General features: G+C 41.8%; 3 protein-coding genes across 4 annotated transcripts in view; 2 read left to right on the top strand and 1 right to left on the bottom strand.

Moving 5' to 3' along the window:
* Positions 1-2,069, top strand: part of LOC306751894 (P2R1A-PPP2R2A-interacting phosphatase regulator 1) — a gene marked incomplete at both ends in the record, with an annotated part of 5,588 nt that extends 3,519 nt beyond the window's left edge. The window contains 4 exons of the mRNA XM_079235548.1: positions 910-974; positions 1,408-1,463; positions 1,774-1,858; positions 1,949-2,069. Of these exons, the coding sequence (XP_079091674.1) occupies positions 910-974; positions 1,408-1,463; positions 1,774-1,858; positions 1,949-2,069 (327 nt within the window). The remainder of the gene's footprint in view (positions 1-909; positions 975-1,407; positions 1,464-1,773; positions 1,859-1,948) is intronic.
* A 9,440-nt stretch (positions 2,070-11,509) lies between these two features.
* LOC306751434 (BPTF-associated chromatin complex component 1-like) lies at positions 11,510-20,298 on the bottom strand. Of its 2 annotated transcripts, XM_079235001.1 has the most exons (6): positions 20,066-20,298; positions 19,040-19,134; positions 18,667-18,768; positions 17,707-17,900; positions 17,284-17,388; positions 11,510-12,419 (listed from the first exon to the last, which is right to left on the bottom strand). In XM_079235001.1, the coding sequence occupies exons 1-6, from the start codon at positions 20,084-20,086 to the stop codon at positions 12,355-12,357; spliced, it is 582 nt and encodes a 193-aa protein (XP_079091127.1). In that variant the 5' UTR covers positions 20,087-20,298; the 3' UTR covers positions 11,510-12,354. The 2 variants fall into 2 exon arrangements, with proteins under 2 accessions (XP_079091127.1, XP_079091126.1); XM_079235000.1 differs by lacking the exon at positions 20,066-20,298 and having other exon boundaries at positions 19,040-19,249.
* Positions 20,299-20,837: 539 nt separating this feature from the next.
* Positions 20,838-24,726, top strand: rnasekb (ribonuclease, RNase K b). The gene is made up of 3 exons (XM_079238097.1): positions 20,838-21,003; positions 23,193-23,275; positions 24,155-24,726. Exons 1-3 carry the CDS (start codon positions 20,926-20,928, stop codon positions 24,297-24,299), a joined length of 306 nt encoding a protein of 101 aa, XP_079094223.1. The 5' UTR covers positions 20,838-20,925; the 3' UTR covers positions 24,300-24,726.
* The last annotated feature ends 941 nt before the right edge of the window (positions 24,727-25,667 follow it).

Genomic DNA, 25,667 nt, shown 5'->3' with positions numbered 1-25,667 from the left:
GGGTATTGATGGTCTACATTGGTCCAGATGGTCTTGATGGTCTACATTGGTCCAGATGGTCTTAATGGTCTACATTTGTCCAGAGGGTCTTGATGGTCTACATTGGTCCAGAGGGTCTTGATGGTCTACATTGGTCCAGAGGGTCCTGATGGTCTACATTGGTCCTGATGATCTACATTGGTCCAGAGGGTCCTGATGGTCTACATTGGTCCTGATGGTCTACATTGGTCCAGAGGGTCCTGATGGTCTACATTGGTCCAGAGGGTCCTGATGGTCTACATTGGTCTTGATGGTCTACATTGGTACAGAGGGTCCTGATGGACTACATTGGTCCAGAGGGTATTGATGGTCTACATTGGTCCTGATGGTCTACATTGGTCCTGATGGTCTATAGAGGGTCTTGATGGTCTACATTGGTCCAGAGGGTCTTGATGGTCTACATTGGTCCAGAGGGTCTTGACGGTCTACATTGGTCCAGAGGGTCCTGACGGTCTACATTGGTCCTGATGGTCTACATTGGTCCAGAGGGTCCTGATGGTCTACATTGGTCCAGAGGGTCCTGATGGTCTACATTAGTCTACATTGGTCCAGAGGGTCCTGATGGTCTACATTGGTCCAGAGGGTCCTGATGGTCTACATTGGTCCAGAGGGTCCTGATGGTCTACATTGGTCCTGATGGTCCTGATAGTCTACATTGGTCCTGATGGTCTATAGAGGGTCTTGATGGTCTACATTGGTCCAGAGGGTCTTGATGGTCTACATTGGTCCAGAGGGTCCTGATGGTCTACATTGGTCCAGAGGGTCCTGATGGTCTACATTGGTCCAGAGGGTCCTGACGGTCTACATTGGTCCTGATGGTCTACATTGGTCCAGAGGGTCCTGACGGTCTCCCTGTTCTTTCTTCTTCAGTGGTTCCCGTCTCAGGACAGCGGCGTGACGCCCAACTCCTCCCCGAGTCCGACCCGGAGGTTCAGGTGAACATGACCCTGCTTGTGTTTCCTTAGACAGTAGAATGAGCTCAGAAGTTTCTTCTTCTGTGGTATGTGACGCGTTGTTGCCATGACGTCCGTCTCCATAGAGACCCCTGCTGGTCTGGAGGCATCTGTCTACGTTCAGACACAGCCTTGTGTGTGTGTGTGTGTGTGTGTGTGTGTGTGTGTGTGTGTGTGTGTGTGTGTGTGTGTGTGTGTGTGTGTGTGTGTGTGTGTGTGTGTTTACGTGTGTCTTTATATGTGTGTTTATATTTGTGTGTTTATATGTGTGTGTGTGTTTATGTGTGTTTATATGTGTGTGTGTACGTGTTTTTTTGTATATGTGTCTTTGTGTGTGTGTGTGTGTGTGTGTGTGTGTGTGTGTTTACATGTTTTTTATATGTGTGTTTATACGCGTGTGTGTGTGTGTTTACAGACCAGCAGTCAGTGCCACGGTGAGATGTCCGGCATTAACTCCACTCAAGAGGAAAGGTAACGATTCATGTTCCTAAACTCACACCTGCACTAAGTGACGGATCACCTTTTAACGAGCTCGTTAGCAACACCGGCTCATTTAGGCGCTGAGGATTCACCGGGAGACTTTTCTCTCTTCTTCCTCCATTTTGTGTCTCCTCCACCCTGAGGGAAATATGAGAGCCTTAAAGACTCAACCAAAAACAGAAACGGTTCAAATCAAAAGACGTTAAAATGTTGTTGACCGTCACCTCAAGTTGAGGATCTCAGAATGTAAAGATTGGTGACCTCTGGTGTGACCTCTGGTGTGACCTCTGGTGTCTCTCAGGAGGGGTGGAGTCTGACGGACCCCCGAAGAAGCTTTTTGTGGCCGGGGTGACAGATCCCGCCCACATCAGCAGCTACACTGTCAGGTGAGGCTCAAGCTTGATTCACACATTTGTATCAACGTATAAAAATAAAGAAATCACGAGTCAAGAGAGTAAAGCTTCTTCCCTCCGCAGCGTCTCGCAGGCGGCGACGGCGGACTCCCCTCCTGCAGGAGGCGCCAGCCCTCAGCCGCTGTCTCTCTCCCCTCCCCCGTCCTTCACCCCCTTCACCTCCCACCAGCACCCTGGACACTAGACCCCGCCTCCTCACCCAGAGCCCGACCCCGTGACCCTGTGGGTGCGGACCAACCACCAGCAACTTTGTGCGGGGGGGGGGGGGGGGAATTGCCCCTTATTTCTGCTCCAATCACCTGCTAGCATCACTGTAAGTCTCTTCCTCGGACTACATTTTTTTTTAAACCGACAGAAGTTGAAGACATTGTCGCGGAAAAGTATTTAGTTTTTTTGGATCTCTGGATATTTCTTCTGCAGCCGCGAAGAATCGCGCAGGAAACGTTCTGATCTGTTCGCCGCCCGTTTCTATTGGTCGGTCCGTCCAGCCTCCCGCCCCTCAAATTAAACGACGTGCGAAGGATTCATCGTCGGGAGGTCGCGAAGGACTTTTGGGACGCCGAGGACACACTGGTTGTGTCCTCTGGGAATTAAACGGACTGGAAGAGAAGGAGGTTGTTGGTGGCAGATCTCCACGAGGCTCCTGATTGGTCACGGGGCGGAAACCAAACCAAACCAGCGACGTCGTTCCTCGGCTGAGATCGTGGAACGACGTCCGTAAACATTTCCCCTCCGATTGTTTCCACGGACGTCGGAGGAGTCGGAGCCTAAAATTGGGTCCATGTCGCTGCTTCCTGGACGGCGGCCCATTGGAGGCCCGCTCCAGTTCAGGCTGACCAATCAGATGACGATGATGATGATGATGATGATGAAGGTCCAGATCTTCTGAAGAAGGTCGAATGAGTCGTAATCGAGACGTAACAAAAAGGTTTCTACAGACGATCGGAATCGTGTCTCTGAAGGAGTCGAGGCACTTCAGGAACGTTTTGGTTCCACCGCTGCTGATCAGGTGATCCAGTGATCCACTGATCCGGTGATCCGGGGCTAGAAGGCCTTCAGATCTCTGCTTTGGTGTCCTGGAGAAACCGTATCGATCTTTCTATCGTGAGATGTAGACATGATTCATTCAGACGGATCTCTAGAGTAACGTCTGGACTTCCGAGCGATCCGAGGCTATGCACTTATTTCGTAGATGTTTAGCTCGCTTGCTGGAGAAGATGATGAATTTTGCAAAAACCTGAAAATCCAATGAAACAATCTTGGTTCCAGCCCCAAAACCACATGAAGGGGTAAAAGTGTTACTGTGTCTTTGAGCCCAACCCAGCTAAATCAAACTTTTCAGTCGTTAAATTCTCAGATCTTTGTGTTATTTTAGAGAAACGTTCCAGTTGTCTGTCTCGGCTGAGTCTCCCTGACTGACTGAAGGAAATTAAATTGTCTACGGTTTGAGGAACTGGTTTGACAAACCGGTTCCCGGTCAGTGGAAGCCTGTTAATAGTGTATCTATATGTGAATATTGACAGTCGGAGCAGCTGATACGTGCTCACTTTTCTTCGGCCTGCACGGTTTGATCGTACTGAATCTGCAGGAAGTGACGGCGCTCGTCCCTTTAAAAAAAAGAAAAGAAAAAAGGTGCAAGGTCCTCTCTGGCCGGCTTCAGTCTTTTCTACTTGAAAGCATCCGCGTTGTTGTTCATGAAGGTCAACGGATTGAAGCTAAAGGCGGTGAATCCCCCTGAAATCTGTATTATTACTCAATGTTTCACAAAACCAGTCCGTAATCATTCTGGTTTTCTAACATGTCTATCAAACTTGTTCTGCTTTGAGACGAATGTCTGTCAATCTTATACTATTTTTATTTTTACCACAGTTACAACAGTTGATTTCTTTTAAGACCCAATCTGGATTCTTTCTTAATTGCATTTTTAAGAATCCTCGAGCTGGGTAATAATTCACATTGTGTCGATATGAACTTATATATATTATTGTTCGCCGGAAACTGTGATTAGAAAGTTTGATGAACAGACGTCAGTTTATTGATTTTGCACATCTTTGCCAGGTTATGTTTTATACAGTTATCAGAAAACATATGCGTTAATATTGTGATAACGTCATCCATATCGCCCAGCTCCAGGTGTTGCTGTTCATATTTTAAAGGGTTCATTCCAAAGCCTATGGCGCTCCCGATAGGACACGATCAAGTCGGGTTCGTCCGAAGCTATCAGAAGCTATCAGACGTTCGTCAGAAGCTATCCGACGTTGGTCAGAAGCTATCCAGCGTTCGGCGGAAAGTATCAGACGTTGGTCAGAAGCTATCCGACTTTCGTCAGAAGCTATCCGACGTTCGTCAGAAGCTATCCAGTGTTCGTCAGAAGCTATCCGACGTTCGTCAGAAGCTATCCGACGTTCGTCAGAAGCTATCAGACGTTTGTCAGAAGCTATCCAGCGTTCGGCGGAAGCTATCCGACGTTCGTCAGAAGCTATCAGACGTTCATCAGAAGCTATCAGACGTTCGTCAGAAGCTATCCAACGTTGGTCAGAAGCTATCAGACGTTCGTCAGAAGCTATCAGACGTTCGTCAGAAGCTATCAGACGTTCGTCAGAAGCTATCCGACGTTGGTCAGAAGCTATCCAGCGTTCGGCGGAAAGTATCCGACGTTGGTCAGAAGCTATCCGACGTTGGTCAGAAGCTATCCGACGTTGGTCAGAAGCTATCCGACGTTCGTCAGAAGCTATCCGACGTTGGTCAGAAGCTATCCGACGTTGGTCAGAAGCTATCAGACGTTCGTCAGAAGCTATCCGACGTTGGTCAGAAGCTATCCAGCGTTCGGCGGAAAGTATCAGACGTTGGTCAGAAGCTATCCGACTTTCGTCAGAAGCTATCCGACGTTCGTCAGAAGCTATCCAGTGTTCGTCAGAAGCTATCCAGCGTTCGGCGGAAAGTATCCGACGTTGGTCAGAAGCTATCAGACGTTGGTCAGAAGCTATCAGACGTTGGTCAGAAGCTATCAGACGTTGGTCAGAAGCTATCAGACGGTCGTCGGAAGGTGACGGTTCTGCTTCCAGCGTTGCACTCAGTATTGTACAGTTTTGCACTCGGCTCACTCATCATTGTGCCTCAACACGTCGTCATATTTTGGAGGTTGTCTTTCCTCCCGTTGAAACGTCAGATCTGAGAGCCTTCACTTCTTTCAGGGCACTCGTTTTTAGGACCTCTGAGAGGTCTGTTGGTCAATGCTCTTCGCTGCTCAATCAGCTGCTGCAACAAAAAATATGTTTCCAGAGCTTTTGCTTTTGTGATACGTCATATTTTCCGTTTTCACGACTTTGCACAGTTCTAGTAAAAAAACATTAATCTTTTTTTTGTATGATCGGTAACGCATCATCTAAGAAATGCTTTTCTGTTTTTCCTGCTTCATTCCTCGACTCGTTCCCCTCTGTCGGTCCGTCCTGCTTCAAGTGAAACGCACTCAAAGTCTGAATTACTTCCAGATAACTTCGGCTTCAAAACGTCCGAGAGCTTCTTGAGATGGAACATATTTGGGATTTGCGTTTCTTTGATATTTCTACACGATCCACGAGTCTTTTTGTGCCGATAGCAAAACCGTTTTTGTATTTCTTACTTTGAGAAATACACATTTTTGACTAAAATACAGATTTGAATCAGGAACTATCTGATGAAATAATAAGATCATGAATTTGGACGTTCACCAAAAACTTAAGAACCTGTAAAGCGATTAAATTAAGACACGTTACTTTGAGGAGCAGGATGGACTTTTCTCTGAGAGGAAACGACACGCCGCCAACATCATGTAGTAGTTTACACACACTGTAGCTTTAAGACCATCTCTGTCACTACCTTGACCTTTGCACACGAGGAGAGGAGCGGTAACCTCTCCTCGTTACGAACTTCTGCTTCAAAGAATGTTTTTAAGCCAAAAATTCTTCATCAAATTGAACGTTTTGGTAAGATACAAAAACTGTAGAAGAAGAACAGTATTCATGAATGTGTTCGTCTCCCTTCTTCATGTCCTCTCAGCGCCATCTTCTATTACCCGTTGTTCAAGGGTTCATCCTTTAGGGACGTTTCCAGTGTGATGGAGGGTTCCTGCATCTCGTCTCCTATGTCTCGTCTCCTATGTCTCGTCTCCTATGTCTCGTCTCCTGCATCTCCTGTATCTCGTCTCCTGCATCTCCTGTATCTCGTCTCCTGCATCTCGTCTCCTGTATCTCGTCTCCTGCATCTCCTGTATCTCGTCTCCTGCATCTCCTGTATCTCGTCTCCTGTATCTCGTCTCCTGCATCTCGTCTCCTGTATCTCGTCTCCTGCACCTCCTGTATCTCGTCTCCTGCATCTCCTTTATCTCGTCTCTTGTATCTCGTCTCTTGTATCTCGTCTCCTGTATCTCGTCTCCTGCATCTCCGGTATCTCGTCTCCTGCATCTCCGGTATCTCGTCTCCTGTATCTCCTGTATCTCGTCTCCTGCATCTCCTGTATCTCGTCTCCTGTATCTCGTGTATCTCGTCTCTTGTATCTCGTCTCCTGCGTCTCCTGTATCTCGTCTCCTTTATCTCGCCTCTTGTATCTCGTCTACTGCATCTCGTCTCCTGTATTTCATCTCCTGTATCTCGTCTCCTGTATTTCGTCTCTTGCATCTCGTCTCCTGTATTTCGTCTCCTGTATTTCGTCTCCTGTATCTCGTCTCCTGCATCTCCTGTATCTCGTCTCCTGTATCTCGTCTCCTGCATCTCCTGTATCTCGTCTCCTGCGTCTCGCCTCTTGTATCTCGCCTCCTGTGTCTCCTATATCTCGTCTCCTGTATCTCGTGTATCTCGTCTCCTGCATCTCGTCTCCTGTATCTCGTCTCTTGTATCTCGTCTCCTGCATCTCGTCTCCTGTATCTCGTCTCTTGTATCTCGTCTCCTGCATCTCGTCTCCTGTATCTCGTCTCCTGCGTCTCCTGTATCTCGTCTCCTGCGTCTCGCCTCTTGTATCTCGCCTCTTGTATCTCGTCTCCTGCATCTCCTGTATCTCGTCTCCTGCATCTCGCCTCCTGTATCTCGTCTCCTGCATCTCCTGTATCTCGTCTCCTGCATCTCGTCTCCTGTATCTCGTCTCCTGCACCTTCTGTATCTCGTCTCCTGTATCTCGTCTCCTGCATCTCGTCTTCTGCATCTCCTGTATCTCGTCTCCTGCATCTCCTGTATCTCGTCTCCTGTATCTCGTGTATCTCGTCTCCTGTATCTCGTCTCCTGCGTCTCGTCTCCTGCGTCTCCTGTATCTCGTCTCCTGTATCTCGTCTCCTGCATCTCCTGTATCTCGCCTCCTGCGTCTCGCCTCTTGTATCTCGCCTCCTGTGTCTCCTGTATCTCGTCTCCTGTATCTCGTGTATCTCGTCTCTTGTATCTCGTCTCCTGCATCTCGCCTCCTGTATCTCGTCTCCTGCGTCTCCTGTATCTCGTCTCCTGCGTCTCGCCTCTTGTATCTCGCCTCTTGTATCTCGTCTACTGCATCTCGTCTCCTGTATTTCATCTCCTGTATCTCGCCTCTTGTATCTCGTCTCCTGTATTTCATCTCCTGTATTTCGTCTCTTGCATCTCGTCTCCTGTATCTCGCCTCCTGTATCTCGTCTCCTGTATCTCATCTCCTGTATCTCGTCTCCTGTATCTCGCATCTTGTATCTCGTCTCTTGTATTTCGTCTCTTGCATCTCGTCTCCTGTATTTCGTCTCCTGTATCTCGTCTCCTGCATCTCCTGTATCTCGTCTCCTGTATCTCGTCTCCTGCATCTCGTCTCCTGCGTCTCGCCTCTTGTATCTCGCCTCTTGTATCTCGTCTCCTGCATCTCCTGTATCTCGTCTCCTGCATCTCGCCTCCTGTATCTCGTCTCCTGCATCTCCTGTATCTCGTCTCCTGCATCTCGTCTCCTGTATCTCGTCTCCTGCACCTTCTGTATCTCGTCTCCTGTATCTCGTCTCCTGCATCTCGTCTTCTGCATCTCCTGTATCTCGTCTCCTGCATCTCCTGTATCTCGTCTCCTGTATCTCGTGTATCTCGTCTCCTGTATCTCGTCTCCTGCGTCTCCTGTATCTTGTCTCCTGTATCTCGTCTCCTGCATCTCCTGTATCTCGCCTCCTGCGTCTCGCCTCTTATATCTCGCCTCCTGTGTCTCCTGTATCTCGTCTCCTGTATCTCGTGTATCTCGTCTCTTGTATCTCGTCTCCTGCATCTCGCCTCCTGTATCTCGTCTCCTGCGTCTCCTGTATCTCGTCTCCTGCGTCTCGCCTCTTGTATCTCGCCTCTTGTATCTCGTCTACTGCATCTCGTCTCCTGTATTTCATCTCCTGTATCTCGCCTCTTGTATCTCGTCTCCTGTATTTCATCTCCTGTATTTCGTCTCTTGCATCTCGTCTCCTGTATCTCGCCTCCTGTATCTCGTCTCCTGTATCTCGCCTCCTGTATCTCGCCTCTTGTATCTCGTCTCCTGTATTTCGTCTCTTGCATCTCGTCTCCTGTATTTCATCTCCTGTATTTCGTCTCTTGCATCTCGTCTCCTGTATCTCGCCTCCTGTATCTCATCTCCTGTATCTCGTCTCCTGTATCTCGCATCTTGTATCTCGTCTCTTGTATTTCGTCTCTTGCATCTCGTCTCCTGTATTTCGTCTCCTGTATCTCGTCTCCTGCATCTCCTGTATCTCGTCTCCTGCATCTCCTGTATCTCGTCTCCTGTATCTCGTCTCCTGCATCTCCTGTATTTCGTCTCCTGCGTCTCGCCTCTTGTATCTCACCTCCTGTCTCCCCTGTATCTCGTCTCCTGTATCTCGTGTATCTCTGTATCGCGTCTCTTGTATCTCGTCTCCTGCATCTCGCCTCCTTTATCTCGTCTCCTGCGTCTCCTGTATCTCGTCTCCTGCGTCTCGCCTCTTGTATCTCGCCTCTTGTATCTCGTCTACTGCATCTCGTCTCCTGTATTTCATCTCCTGTATCTCGCCTCTTGTATCTCGTCTCCTGTATTTCATCTCCTGTATTTCATCTCTTGCATCTCGTCTCCTGTATCTCGTCTCTTGCATCTCGTCTCCTGTATTTCGTCTCTTGCATCTCGTCTCCTGTATCTCGCCTCCTGTATCTCGTCTCCTGTATCTCGCCTCCTGTATCTCGTCTCCTGTATCTCGTCTCCTGTATTTCGTCTCTTGCATCTCGTCTCCTGTATCTCGCCTCCTGTATCTCGTCTCCTGCATCTCGTCTCCTGTATCTCGTCTCCTGTATCTCGCCTCCTGCATCTCGTCTCCTGCATCTCTTATATCTCGTCTTTTTTAATTAGAGGCGACAGATTCTATTTTATTTCTAGGCCACAAACGTCACGCTTATATAACTTAGTAAGATACATTCTGAGCTTTGAGGATTTTTACTGTGTAAAAACAAACAGTATTTTAATTAAAGTGATTGATCAGCACATTGACAACATGTTCTTAATTCAGATTAGAGCGGATATGATACGTGGTAAATACATTTATTTTAAAAAGCTTAAATACCACAAAATGCTTTCCAAGCGTGTACTTTGGGACATTTTGTGTTTTCTGTGATTTCTAAACAAAATATATTGATCGACAAAAAAAAGCTTCCATCACGCTGGATTAGTCTTTTAATCGTGACGACTTGTTGACTTTTCCTTCATATTTACTTCATATTTCATATATTTTATATGAGTTTCATCAGCTGCCTTCGTCTTCATTCATGTTTACTCATCACACGTTAGCGCTTCCTGTTAGCTGACGCGTCTTCAGGGTTTTCTTATGTTTTGTTTTTACTTTTCTTCCCAGCAAGTCGGCGACACCTTTAATTCGTGTCTTTGTACCCGTTTGGCGTTTGGATTGCGTAACCCGTCAACGTTTCAGTATTAAAGCGATATTTCACTCTGGTAGAAAACTGAAGCGGTGATTTCTCAGCACTGAAACCGACCCGATGTTCTCCTGCGTCTCGCGGTCGAGTTCTGGTGAAACCTCCGGTGCTGGAAGGTGAAGCCAATGCCAAAAAAACGAAATGTCCGTTTAAGGCCGGCCCCCAAAAGAGTCAAAAAACGTTTTTGATCTCTGTAGATGATGTCGCCGTCCTTCACAACGGTACGGGTTACACGTTCATATTGTATAATATTATTATATAGTGTTATACTTCAAGACGGAAGGCTTTCAACGCACAAAGATATTTAAGATTTCGTTTTTTCTTACAATCAGAAATCAGTCATTTCAAAATCTTGATTTAAAAAAAGTCTACTTCCAGTTTCCAGTCCTTATGCTAAGCTAAGCAGTTGCTGGCTGTAGCCTTGTTACAGCAGACTTATCAAAATGAAAACATTTTATTTTTTCAGGCTCTGAAAGTTTGATCAACGAGAGATTTATTTTTTTAGATGAAAAACTTTAAGCACTTTAAAATGTAAACGTGAAACAATATAAATATATATATATATATATATATATATATATATATATATATATTTTGTGTAAACAAATAAAGAATTGTAATTTGACAGCTTTATTTTCGGGTCAAAAGTCAAAGTGCTGATGAATGCTGCGATCCACCAGAGTGAGATAAGACTTTCGGGTAAAGGGCTGCTGGAGCTGAAAGGGAACTGAAAGCACATCTATGAAAACATTCACAGTATTTTTCAAAATGTAGATAGTTTTTTCTTTCTGTTCTTTTTGGACAAATTCTCTACATAAGACAAATGAGATGTATTTTTATGCAACTGTAAAATAAAAGACTATATTCAAGTGTTTATTTCATCGCTGTAAAATGACACAGAATGACTTTCTGGTTTTAGTGGAAACAATTCATCTACATACTATAAATATATATTATATTGTATATGAAAACTCAATAAAATCTGTATCCTATCAGAACATGTGCTTTGTGTTATTGAACTATAGTTACAAATGTTGACGCGTTCATTTATATACAACTTTTTTTACTTCATAGTATAGAATGTCATAAAGCTGAAACAATAATTTACTCTGAATTTTATGCAAAAAATGTCAAATTACAGTTTGTTTCTCTATCGTTATTATTCTATGTTAGTGAACGAATATTTGGGTTTAGAAAAAAAGACATTGTAATGTAAGCTTTTGGAATCAGGCGGCATTCTCTCTCCTGACCACCAGGGGGCGACTCCTCTGGTTGTATAGAAGTCTGCTTCATGTGTTAAAGCTGCATTCTCTCTCCTGACCACCAGGGGGTGACTCCTCTGGTTGTATAGAAGTCTGCTTCATGAGTTAAAGCTGCATTCTCTCTCCTGACCATCAGGGGGCGACTCCTCTGGTTGTATAGAAGTCTATGCTTCATGTGTTAAAGCTGCATTCTCTCTCCTGACCACCAGGGGGCGACTCCTCTGGTTGTATAGAAGTCTGCTTCATGAGTTAAAGCTGCATTCTCTCTCCTGACCACCAGGGGGCGACTCCTCTGGTTGTATAGAAGTCTATGCTTCATGAGTTAAAGCTGCATTCTCTCCTGACCACCAGGGGGCGACTCCTCTGGTTGTATAGAAGTCTATGCTTCATGTGTTAAATAAATGATACAAAGCATCCAACAAACCAAGAAAAGACAAACAAACTAGTTTTTTTCCTTAGTTTTTTTTACTCAACATAATCAAAACGTGGTTTTTACATCTCTCAGCCGCTGATTGGTCAAATGTTCAAGTCAAAAAGTTGATTTGTTGTCGTCATGATCGCCAACAATCAGGAACGCCGGCGACTTCAAGCACAAGTCTGGATTTTCTACAGCTTTCTTCTCATCAGTAAATCACCAGAGCATCAAATGTGGATTAATCCGCCGCAGAAAATAGTCCCCAAATAATGCAGTCCTTCCTTCTGTTTTAGGAGATTACTGATATTATTCATCCTGTAAAACATCCCAGAATCCTCAAAGACGCATTTATTGTATTTCCTGAACTTTGAGATTTTATATTTTCATAAAAAAATACGCGTTAATATTTCGCATGCATCACAAAGTAGGTCAGTGTGATGTTATTTTACTGTGCTGTATTTGTTAAGATGCTAAAATAAAATGTCTTTGAGGATTCAGGAACATCGTCACCTCGTACTTACTGTTCACACATTCAGAAAAACTAGAATGTAAAGTTGTTAGTCATTATTTCTGAATTAGAGGATGAGATAAGGAGCGAGGGATGATTGACAGGTTCATGAAAACAGCACAGGACGTGAAATGAAAAACTCTTGTTGTTCTCCTTGTCGGATTGAAAACTTTTCCAACTCTGAACTGAAAAATAAACTCATGATGGAAACATAATTCTGTCAAACCCAAAACACGGAAAGTTCAAAAGAGGACGACGTGCCGTCTTTAAAAAAGATGAATTGGTTTAAATTTGGTTCCTCGGACTATTTCCCCTCTACCTTCAACTATAAGAGCATCGCTTGAGTAACGGGAGCGTTGAGGCGATCTCAGCCGAGAGGTCAAAGGTCAGCGGGACAGCAGGGGGAGGTCACTGGAGTTCATGATGAGGCTGGAGTCCAGGTTCAGGCTCTCTGGGGAGAGAGATCCACGAGTCACTGTTCTGATGCTGCGTTTATGATGTGTTTATGATGTGTTTATGATGTGTATATGATGTGTTTATGATGTGTTTATGATGTGTATATGATGTGTATATGATGTGTTTATGATGTGTTTATAATGTGTATATGATGTGTATATGATGTGTTTATGATGTGTTTATGATGTGTATATAATGTGTATATGATGTGTATATGATGTGTATATAATGTGTATATGATGTGTAAATGATGTGTATATAATGTGTATATAATGTGTATATGATGTGTTTATGATGTGTTTATGATGTGTATATAATGTGTATATGATGTGTATATGATGTGTATATAATGTGTATATGATGTGTAAATGATGTGTATATAATGTGTATATGATGTGTTTATGATGTGTATATGATGTGTATATAATGTGTATATGATGTGTATATAATGTGTAAATGATGTGTATATAATGTGTATATGATGTGTTTATGATGTGTTTATGATGTGTATACAATGTGTATATGATGTGTATATAATGTGTATATGATGTGTATATAATGTGTATATAATGTGTATATAATGTGTATATGATGTGTTTATGATGTGTTTATGATGTGTATATAATGTGTATATAATGTGTTTATGATGTGTTTATGATGTGTTTATGATGTGTATATAATGTGTTTATGATGTGTATATAATGTGTATATGATGTGTTTATGATGTGTATATAATGTGTATATGATGTGTATATGATGTGTATATGATGTGTATATAATGTGTATATGATGTGTTTATGATGTGTATATAATGTGTATATGATGTGTTTATGATGTGTATATAATGTGTATATGATGTGTTTATGATGTGTATATAATGTGTTTATAATGTGTTTATGATGTGTTTATGATGTGTTTATGATGTGTATATGATGTGTATATGATGTGTATATGATGTGTATATGATGTGTATATGATGTGTACATAATGTGTATATAATGTGTTTATAATGTGTATATAATGTGTATATGATGTGTATATAATGTGTATATAATGTGTATATGTGTATATAATGTGTATATGATGTGTATATAATGTGTATATAATGTGTATATAATGTGTATATGTGTATATAATGTGTATATGTGTATATAATGTGTATATGTGTATATAATGTGTATATAATGTGTATATGTGTATATAATGTGTATATGTGTATATAATGTGTATATGATGTGTATATAATGTGTATATAATGTGTATATAATGTGTATATGTGTATATAATGTGTATATGATGTGTATATAATGTGTATATAATGTGTATATAATGTGTATATAATGTGTATATGTGTATATAATGTGTTTATGATGTGTTTATGATGTGTTTATGATGTGTATATGATGTGTATATGATGTGTATATGATGTGTATTTATGTATATAATGTGTATTTGATGTGTATATGATGTGTATATGATGTGTACATAATGTGTATATAATGTGTTTATAATGTGTATATAATGTGTATATGATGTGTATATAATGTGTTTATAATGTGTTTATGATGTGTATATGATGTGTATATAATGTGTTTATGATGTGTATATGATGTGTATATGATGTGTACATAATGTGTATATAATGTGTTTATAATGTGTATATAATGTGTATATGATGTGTATATAATGTGTATATAATGTGTTTATGATGTGTTTATAATGTGTATATAATGTGTTTATGATGTGTTTATGATGTGTTTATAATGTGTTTATAATGTGTTTATGATGTGTTTATGATGTGTTTATGATGTGTATATGATGTGTATATGATGTGTATATAATGTGTTTATAATGTGTATATGATGTGTATATGATGTGTATATAATGTGTTTGTAATGTGTATATAATGTGTATATAATGTGTATATGATGTGTATATAATGTGTATATGATGTGTATATGATGTGTATATGATGTGTATATGATGTGTATATAATGTGTTTATGATGTGTATATGATGTGTATATGATGTGTATATGATGTGTTTATGATGTGTATATAATGTGTATATGATGTGTATATGATGTGTATATGATGTGTTTATGATGTGTTTATGATGTGTATATAATGTGTATATGATGTGTATATGATGTGTATATGATGTGTTTATGATGTGTATATAATGTGTATATGATGTGTATATGATGTGTATATGATGTGTATATAATGTGTTTATAATGTGTATATGATGTGTATATGATGTGTATATAATGTGTATATAATGTGTATATAATGTGTATATGATGTGTATATAATGTGTTTATAATGTGTATATGATGTGTATATGATGTGTATATGATGTGTTTATGATGTGTATATAATGTGTATATAATGTGTATATAATGTGTATATAATGTGTATATAATGTGTATATGATGTGTATATAATGTGTATATAATGTGTATATGATGTGTATATGTGTATATGATGTGTATATAATGTGTATATAATGTGTATATAATGTGTTTATGATGTGTATATGATGTGTATATGATGTGTATTTATGTATATAATGTGTATTTGATGTGTATATGATGTGTATTTGATGTGTATATGATGTGTATATGATGTGTTTATGATGTGTATATGATGTGTTTATGATGTGTATTTATGTATATAATGTGTATATAAAGTGTATTTATGTACATAATGTGTATATAAAGTGTATTCATGTATAGAATGTGTATTTGATTTGTATACAGAGGTGTCAAAAGTATTCACATTCATTACTCAAGTAGAAGTATAGATACTAGGGTTTAAAAATACTTCTGTAAAAGTTGAAGTATCAACTCAAGCTTTTTACTTCAGTAAAAGTGTAAAAGTACTGGTTTAAAAACTACTTAAAAGTATAAAAGTAAAAGTAATGTAAGGGGAATGTTTTTTTTTCCATTAAGGACAAACTCTTAAGCCACGTCTCAGGGGCCTATAGTGCACTACCCCACCTCCCCCAAAACAATCACTTTATAAAGGCCATAATGACTATAATGTTTTAAAATGTTATGTTGAAAATGTGGGATGCACTAGGCTACCCGTTTCAGCTGCATATATGCCCATTTAAAATGATCACATTTTAATACAATGCAATTACATTAAAGTACCATATGTGTACTGAGCATTAACATGCGTTTCATGGAGCGGAAGACATGATAACTAGTTGCCTATAAGTATTGTAATTGTGCAAAATAGGCGGCGACTCCGACACAAACACTTAAAGCTGTGGTTCTCAAACTTTTTCTGTAAATAACATAATTGTGTGACTCATCTGCGCTTTTATAAATAACAGAATAAAGACAATTGCAATCACTTTCAAGTAAATCAGATTGCCCCATCAGACAATGTTTTGTGTAAGTTCTATCTGTGCAAAAAATGACTCATATTTAGTTACTACTAAATAGCTCATTGTGGAAAACAATAAGCTTTTTATTTTTTTTGCCAAACAAAACAGAATGAGTGCAGATATGTGAGCCATCAGGTTGTATCAGTATTAGTGGAGCAGTGAGCTGCTTTCCTCGACACATATGTTATAAACGGGGTTGTAGATTTGATACGGCCTCTCTCAATTCATGCTCAATATTGAGCTTAGATCTGTTTTTTTATTTTGAGAAACGCAACAGCAGGAAAAGACGAGCTCACGGAGCTCACGGCGTCGCGTCAAATCGCGCATGCGCAAGCTAACCTGTTAACGGCGTACCGCAACCATTTACCCAAAAGTACAGGCATCTGTCCATGTATTTATTAATGACTTAGTTTTAAATCCGTGTACTTTGTACTTTTGTAATATGTGAAGCCAGCAGCTCATTGTTGGTAGAAGACACGAGCACTTTGGCTCTTTCACCTGGAGCAGGAGAGCTGCTCTGTGTTCAGAGAGCTGCTCTGTGTTCAGAGAGCTGCTGTTGCATCTTCACCCTGGGAGCGTTTAAAACGCAGATATAGTGGTCTACTTTTCACGCGACATATTTTTCGACGCTCTCTGTCCGCTGGTGTGTGTGTGTGTTGTGTGTTGTGTGTGTGTGTGTGTGTGTGTGTGTGTGTGTGTGTGTGTGTGCTCAGCGCTCACCTGTGTGCGCGCACGTGTCTGTGGGCAACGGGGCGGAGAGGTTTTTTGTGTGTGTTTTTTAACGATGACAAGCCGGAGTGAAAACAAACCAAAATGAAATAGTAACGAGGCTATTTTTAAAATGTAGGGAGTAGAAAGTACAGATATTTGTGTGAAAATGTAAGGAGTAGAAGTAAAAAGTCATCTGAAAAATAAATACTCCAGTAAAGTATAGATACCCAAAATGTCTACTTAAGTAAAGTAACGAAGTATTTGTACTGCGTTACTTTGTTACCTCTGTGTGTATATAATGTGTTATGTGTATATAATGTGTATTTATGTATATAATGTGTATTTATGTATATAATGTGTATATAATGTGTATGTAATGTGTATTTATGTATATAATGTGTATTTGATGTGTATTAGATGTGTATATAATGTGTATTTATGTATATAATGTGTATTTATGTATATAATGTGTATTTGATGTGTATATAATGTGTATATAATGTGTATTTATGTATATAATGTGTATTTATGTATATAATGTGTATTTGATGTGTATTAGATGTGTATATAATGTGTATTTATGTATATAATGTGTATTTGATGTGTATTAGATGTGTATATAATGTGTATTTATGTATATAATGTGTATTTATGTATATAATGTGTATTTGATGTGTATTAGATGTGTATATAATGTGTATTTATGTATATAATGTGTATTTGATGTGTATTTGTGTATATAAATATATCACCTTGGTCAAAGTTGAGTTTCTTGTTGGACGAGCCGTCGCCGAGTCCTTCGATGTCCACGAGGTCACTGTTCACGTCCGAGTCGTTCAGAGCGCTGAGAGTCACGTCTGCAGGAGGAAGAGGAGGAGGAGGAAGAGGAGGAGGGGTTGGATTAATCTGTATTACCAGCCCCCTCACTAAGCCCCGCCCTTTGAACGCAGACTAGCCAATCACAGCTCTCCGTGTTCAGTGGATCTGGAGCTCGTCTGGTTAGTGGAGCTAACGTTAGCTACGTTAGCACATCATTAACTAGCATTAGCACATCAAAGGGCAGTCTGGTGCATTTGGCGAGAGCGATAACGTTTCATGCCGTTCCCGGTGAAACCAAATGGATTTCACTCGGTGGCCAACCCTCCTCGTCACCAGAGGCTCCTCCGTTTTCTCACCTGCCGTCTTCTGTTTCTTGAGGGGAGGAGCCAGAGACGGGCTGTTCTGCATTCCCGTCGCCACGACGACCTGCGAGGGCGGCATGGCGGGCGGCGCGGCGGCTTTCTTCACGGTCTTCTTCGGCGTCTCAGAGGAAATGGGGACTCGGCTGTCCTCGTACAACTTCCTCTTCACCGTGCTCTTTATCTGAGCGCTGCAGGAGGAACGTTAGCATATGGACGGTTAGCATCAGCAGACGTATGGCACCGTCAACGTTCCAGTGACCATTATATATATATATATATATATATATATATATATATATATATATATATATATATATATATATATATATATATATATATATATATATATATATATATATCTTAACATGACCTTCATCAAGGTCGACTTTGCTCCAAAGTTACAGGGTCGTCTCCAGATGTAGGATTATTTAAATGGGAAACAATATATTACACAATTATGGGGTTTGAACATTGATTGGGGAAAAACATAACTTCATAAATATGCAAATTATCAGGAGGATATTAATGAACGGGAGAAGAGCTCATTAATACCGTAAAGGTCGGGTTACAAGCCGCTCCCACCTCCGGTCAGTGTCCCCGCTGTAGCAAGCTAGCGCTGCTGCTAGCTAGCTACCTAGCTAGCGCTGCTGCTAGCTCCCTGCTGCTACTGCCGAATTGGGTGCTCGATCCAGCCCCGGCGGTGGTTGTCAGGGAGCTAGCGGAGCGCGAGCGGAAGTTAGCGGAGAGCTAGCGGCAGTTAGCAGGGAACTAGCGGAGCGCTAGCTGGCTACAACGGGGAGCTAACGGGGACACTGACTGAAGGTAGTAGCGGCTTTTACCCCGACTTTTACGGTACTAATGAACAGAAGAAGAGCTCATTAATATTAATAAACAGAAGAATAGCTCCTGCATCTTAATGAGCAGAAGCGCTCATGAATATTCATATGGACCTACACAGTCCTCTCCTTGATCACAGTGCTGATGTTGTTCAGGTCGTCTCCAAACCGACGCACCGCCAGACGCAGAAGCTCGATCTCTGTCTCCGTCCACTTGGCCCTGAGGACGAGCACACGGCTCAGTTACTGTGTGTGTGTGTGCGTGTGCGTGTGTGCGTGTGTGCGTGTGCGTGTGTGCGTGTGTGTGTGTGCGTGTGCGCGTGTGCGTGTGTGCGTGTGTGTGTGTGCGTGTGCGTGTGTGCGTGTGTGTGTGTGCGTGTGCGTGTGCGTGTGTGCGTGTGCGTGTGCGTGTGTGCGTGTGTGCGTGTGCGTGTGTGCGTGTGTGTGTGTGCGTGTGCGCGTGTGCGTGTGTGTGCGTGTGCGTGTCTCACCCTGCAGGGCTGGAGTCAGACACCGGGTGCAGCTGCATGGTTAACTCCCCTAACTTGGTGAAAGCGGCTCCTGCTGCTGAGAAGATCTCCCCGACCTGAAGGAGGAGAAGTACTCGCATTACTGCATAAAGTACTAATACCACACAGAGAATACTGCATGGAAAACATTACTGATGTAAAATTATTGCTTGATGTTTCTGGATTCATATTCCTGCTGCATTAAAGAGAGCGTTTCATTTTCACTCCTTCAGTTCATAGTCTCATCAACGCTTCATATTCTATGAGCCTTCAATCTCTAGAAGTACTACATGTACCTCCAAGATGGAGTACAGTGAAGTACTACATGTACCTCCAAGATGGAGTACAGTAAAGTACTACATGTACCTCCAAGATGGAGTACAGTAAAGTACTACATGTACCTCCAAGATGGAGTACAGTAAAGTACTACATGTACCTCCAAGATGGAGTACAGTAAAGTACTACATGTACCTCCAAGATGGAGTACAGTAAAGTACTACATGTACCTCCAAGATGGAGTACAGTACTACATGTACCTTGAATATGTAGCAAAGTAAAAAGTACTACATGTACCTTGAATATGTAGTACAGTAGAAAATACTATAGTATCCCGTACTAAAAGTACCTTCAATGTGTACTTAAGTACATGAGTTAAGTAAATGTACTTAATGACATTCCACCACTGGTTGAGTGTAATTAAAGGTGAGATGATGATGATGATGAGGATCAGAGCACATGGCTATATTATCATGACGGTATCAGTGACGTCAGCACCAGTCAGTGAACCAGACACGTCACAGCGGCCAGTACCACCAGTATAACCAGTACCACCAGTACCACCAGTACTCGGTAGAGTTCGGCTTTCTCCGTCTAGAGGTTCGCTCCACAGGGCCGCTGTGCTCCAAGACGCCGGTCAGTGCGCAGCCGCAGAATGCGCCGCTTCCTGCGGGAGTCCGCTCTCTGGAGCGAGGCTTCGGGTCCGGGTTCGGTCTGCGGGTGAGAACTCACCTTCGCAGAGGCTGACGTCATGTCGGTACCGAGATGACGTCACTCTAGTTGAGACGGTGTTCTTCAGTCAAAACAGCACGAGCGCGCCGCAGCTAGCTCCAGTTAGCTCCGGCAGCTTCGGGACGTCAGCGAGGCCTTTTCTTTCTTTAAAAACACGGAAGCTCCCGGAAGAAAACGCATCCAATCAGATGCATCGATCACAATCGATTCCGAGGAGTTTCTCTGTTACATATTCAGCAGGAAACAAGTGTAAACATCGCGCACAAAGACGGAATAAAGGGAATGTTTGCGCGACTTTGAAGCTTGAACACCATTGGTCGGTCTCTGAGGAAAGGGCGGGGCGTGTCGAACTGGGCATTATTTCATTGGTCGGCCTCGAAGGAAAGGGCGGGGCTTTCTTCTTCTGTGAGATTTATTGGCGGTTGGCAAACAACTAATTGGTGCAACACCGCCACCAGCTGGTGTGGAGCGGAAATCAGGGCGTCCAGTACGTGTATTATACAAAATACATATTAAAACAAATACCAATTCAATAAAATAAAATAAACTTAAACAGATAAATAATTGTAATAATTGAACATATTAAAATTGAAACAAAACTTAAAACAAAAAATAAATAAAAATGTCGTTGGTCGGTCGGTCTCGGAGGAAAGGGCGGGGCCTGTCTAACTGGCCATCTTTTCATTGGTCGACAGCGCTGCGCGGTCACGAGCGTTGCCGAGTTTCACCGAGTAAACCCGAGCGCCGAGAGGATCAGCTGACTGCCCTTCGAACGGAACGGAACGCTCCTCGCTTTAGGGAACCAGACAGGAAGAAACAAGTGATCGGCTTCTGATCGATCGATCCGGCGGAACTCGGACATGCCGTCGCTTCTGTTCTGCGGGCCGAAGATGGCCGCGTGCGGGATAGTGATCAGCATCTGGGGGGTCATCATGCTGGTGAGGAACGCGGCTCTGGAGCTGGGAACGAAGGGGGATGGGGCCGACTATCTCCTGGAGTTATAACGATCAGCTAATTGTTTACGTCGGAAATGAACTTCGTTGTTTTTTCCAGCGCAGGTTGTTGGTAGTGCGCGTGCGCGTGTCAGCTCGAGGGAGCCTAAAACATAAAGAAACACCCGCCATCTGTCGCAGGGTAATCCGGGAACGTAAAACCCTATCCGGGTAATAGACGGCGCCCACGCAGGCCAAGCTGCATGTACAGGAGAGAATGTTCCTGCTCCAATAATCAATACTGCTGATCGATCAGGGAGCTTCTGCACATCACCTGTATAATGACTGGTGTGGCGGTGGCTAATGTCTTGGCTTTGATTCAAGTCTATGAGTCTATGAGTCCTAACCCTTATTATTATTGTTAATATTATTATTGTTGTTTCTGTTATAATGGAATGTTTCCATGTGTTTTGGTGCATTACTACATTACTTCAGATGTTTGTTGTTCAATTATTGATCTAAATATTGATTGTTTGATCAGCTGATTATACAAATATAAAACATATTTCAGTATTTTTCTGATCTTTTATCTTTGTTCCACCAGTTAAACAGTTTTTTTTAATTGTTTTTGATAATTGAGGAACAGTAAAAACAGAAAATGTTTTAAATGAATCATGTGACTCGTGTTCGGCCTCATGGCGTTTAGAGGAAGTCACTCCTTCCACCAGCAGAGGTTATATATATATATATATATATATATATATATATATATATATATATATATATATATATATATATATATATATACACACTCACCTAAAGGATTATTAGGAACACCATACTAATACTGTGTTTGACCCCCTTTCGCCTTCAGAACTTAATTCTACGTGGCATTGATTCAACAAGGTGCTGAAAGCGTTCTTTAGAAATGTTGGCCCATATTGATAGTATAGCATCTTGCAGTTGATGGAGATTTGTGGGATGCACATCCAGGGCACGAAGCTCCTGTTCCACCACATCCCAAAGATGCTCTATTGGGTTGAGATCTGGTGACTGTGGAGCCATTTTAGTACAGTGAACTCATCGTCATGTTCAAGAAACCAATTAGAAATGATTGGAGCTTTGTGACATGGTGCATTATCCTGCTGGAAGTAGCCATCAGAGGATGGGTACATGGTGGCCATAAAGGGATGGACATGGTCAGGAACAATGCTCAGGTAGGCTGTGGCATTTAAACGATGCCCAATTGGCACTAAGGGGCCTAAAGTGTGCCAAGAAAACATCCCCACACCATTACACCACCACCAGCCTGCACAGTGGTAACAAGGCATGATGGATCCATGTTCTCATTCTGTTTACGCCAAATTCTGACTCTACCATCTGAATGTCTCAACAGAAATCGAGACTCATCAGACCAGGCAACATTTTTCTAATCTTCAACTGTCCAATTTTGTTGAGCTCTTGCAAATTGTAGCCTCTTGTTCCTATTTGTAGTGGAGATGAGTGGTACCCGGTGGGGTCTTCTGCTGTTGTAGCCCATCCGCCTCAAGGTTGTGCGTGTTGTGGCTTCACAAATGCTTTGCTGCATACCTCGGTTGTAACGAGTGGTTACTTCAGTCAAAGTTGCTCTTCTATCAGCTTGAATCAGTCGGCCCATTCTCCTCTGACCTCTAGCATCAACAAGGCATTTTCGCCCACAGGACTGCTGCATACTGGATGTTTTTCCCTTTTCACACCATTCTTTGTAAACCCTAGAAATGGTTGTGCGTGAAAATCCCAGTAACTGAGCAGATTGTGAAATACTCAGACCGGCCCGTCTGGCACCAACAACCATGCCACGCTCAAAATTGCTTAAATCCCCTTTCTTTCCCATTCTGACATTCAGTTTGGAGTTCAGGAGATTGTCTTGACCAGGACCACGCCCCTAAATGCATTGAAGCAACTGCCATGTGATTGGTTGATTAGATAATTGCATTAATGAGAAATTGAACAGGTGTTCCTAATAATCCTTTAGGTGAGTGTATATATACACATATGTATGTATGTATGTATGTATATATATATATATATACATACATACATACATACATACATACATACATACATACATACACACACGTGTTTATTGACCAGAAGAGTCCAACGTCTGGATAACCCCTGAACATGAATAGTGACCATGAGCCTCTGTCCTGCAGGCGATGCTCGGGATTTTCTTCAGCGCCAAGTCAGCCGTCCTGATCGAGGACGTCCCATTCACCGAGGAAGACATCCGCAACGAGTGAGTCGCTATGAACTCTGGGAGGAGGGGAGGAGGAGAGGAGATGAGAGAGAGGAGATGAGATGAGATGAGAGAGGAGGAGGACAGAGGAGATGAGAGAGGAGGAGGAGGAGGAGAGGAGGAGTAGGACGGAGGAGGAGGAGGAGGAGGAGGAGGAGGGGGAGGGGGAGGGAGGAGGAGGAGGAGGAGGATTAGAGAGAGGAGAAGAGGAGAGGAGAGGGGAGGAGGAGGAGGAGGGGGGGGGGGGAGAGGAGGAGGAGGAGGAGGAGGAGGAGGAGGAGGAGGAGGAGGAGGAGGAGGAGAGAGAGAGAGAGAGAGAGAGAGAGAGAGAGAGAGAGAGAGAGAGAGAGAGAGAGAGAGAGAGAGAGAGAGAGAGAGAGAGAGAGAGAGAGAGAGAGAGAGAGAGAGAGAGAGAGAGAGAGAGAGAGGAAACATGAGAATAGTTTAATATTAATAACTTTTTTCAACACTTGTAGACAAACTTCTTATATGAGCATATACATTAGAAGCTATATATAAACATAATATAAAGCTTTATATAACATGAACATATACATTATGAAGCTATATATATATATGTATAAACATAATATAAAGTTGTATATAACATGAGCATATACATTAGAAGCTATATATAAACATAATATAAAGCTTTATATAACATGAACATATACATTATGAAGCTATATATATATATATATATATATATATATAAATGTGTATATATGTATAAACATAATATAAAGTTGTATATAACATGAGCATATACATTAGAAGCTATATATATATATATATATATATATATATATATATATATATATATATATATATATATATATATATATATATATATAACATGCGCCTCCTTGCCTCCGGCAGTTCAAACCCTCCCCAGAAGATCTACAGTCTCTACAACCAGGTGGGCATCAACTGCTTCATCGCCGCCTCCATCTACGTGGCGGTGGGCGCCGTGTCGCTCTGCCAGGTGCGGCTCAACAAGCGGCAGGAGTACATGGTCACATAGACGACCTCTGACCCCGTCGCCGCGGCGGCACACCACTTCCTGTTACGAGTCTCTTACGTCTGGCTCCGATTGAAGAAGTGACGTCAGAAAATAATTTATTTTAAAGTTAAGACCTTTGATGTTTGTTGTTGTTGGGATGGTTGTTGTTGTTGTTGGAAACGTTACATTCCTCTCCATGAAGCTTCACTTTCAGATTTAAATTACCGGGGAGATAAATACATGAATGAGTCAAAGATTAAAGATTAAAAATCTCCTCGACTAAATGACGAGTTTGATGGTGTTGTTTAGTTTTCGGTGGATTCCGGCTTCAGGTTCTCAGAAGAGATCCACATGTTCTGACAACTGAAACGTGTTTATTGTGACGAGTTATGGTGGAAAATCCTTTGCAATAAAGTGTGTGTGTGTGTTTAAAAAAAAAACTCCACGGTTTGAGTCTTAATTATTAATGTTTTTATTATTAATTGTTCTTTATTTGCATGAGTGAATAATTAGATGTTAATAAACATGTTTACACACAAGTTTTTACAGATATGTTTCTTTCATGCTTCACATCTTCAGAACTCAGTTCTTAAATCAGAATCAGAACCATTTATTTCCATGTATGTTTTCACATACAAGGAATTTGTCCTGCGGGAGGTGGAAGGAACAACATGTAACAATAAACCGAGTGCAAGAAATGGGAGCATGAATTATAAAATTCAATTTACAATAGAACGTAAAATGAAATATATGATTTAGTCTGTTTTTACAAAACATTGGGGGTGGGGGGGCAGTGTGAGTTTTGGTGAATCATTATTGAACTTGGTATGTCCCACCCGATTCAAAATCCAAACAGAGCTCTTCCCACCACTGAGAACACGGATGCTGCAGAAGAAACAGTTTGTGAAGGAGAAGCACAAAGTGAGTATTTCATGTGACCGATCAATAGTTGAACATTCTGCAGTAAACTGCATAGCTCTCATTCCAAAACTGTACTTTAGAAACTGGGAGTTTGAGTAAACATAAAAGCTGATGATGATAAATCCACATATATTTTAGGATAATTTCCAGACGAGGAGGGAAGTAAACAGGAAGTAAAACAGGCTGGAAGTTGGTTTCTGCCACACAAGTTCAGACAGTGTGTCTTCAGGTTACTAAAAACTGGTTAGCGGACAAAGAAGAGGAGAAGGTGAGCATTAATTAGGGGATTTGCTGCTTATTTATTTATAAGTTTCTTCAATAACATTCCTTACAAAACTAAACGCTTCGATCAAAGGAAAAGGTAACGAATCCCAGAGGAGAGAAGCCACATGTGTTTGTGCTTTCTATACATTTAACAAAGTGTTTCTTTACTTGTTTAGTTAAAAAATAGACCATTGTTGATTAAAA

Source organism: Taurulus bubalis, assembly GCF_910589615.1.
Source record: "Taurulus bubalis genome assembly, chromosome: 2".
Lineage (NCBI taxonomy): Eukaryota > Metazoa > Chordata > Actinopteri > Perciformes > Cottidae > Taurulus > Taurulus bubalis.
The sequence above is the reverse complement of the archived record's forward strand: the minus strand, read 5'-3'. Positions and strand labels throughout refer to the sequence as shown.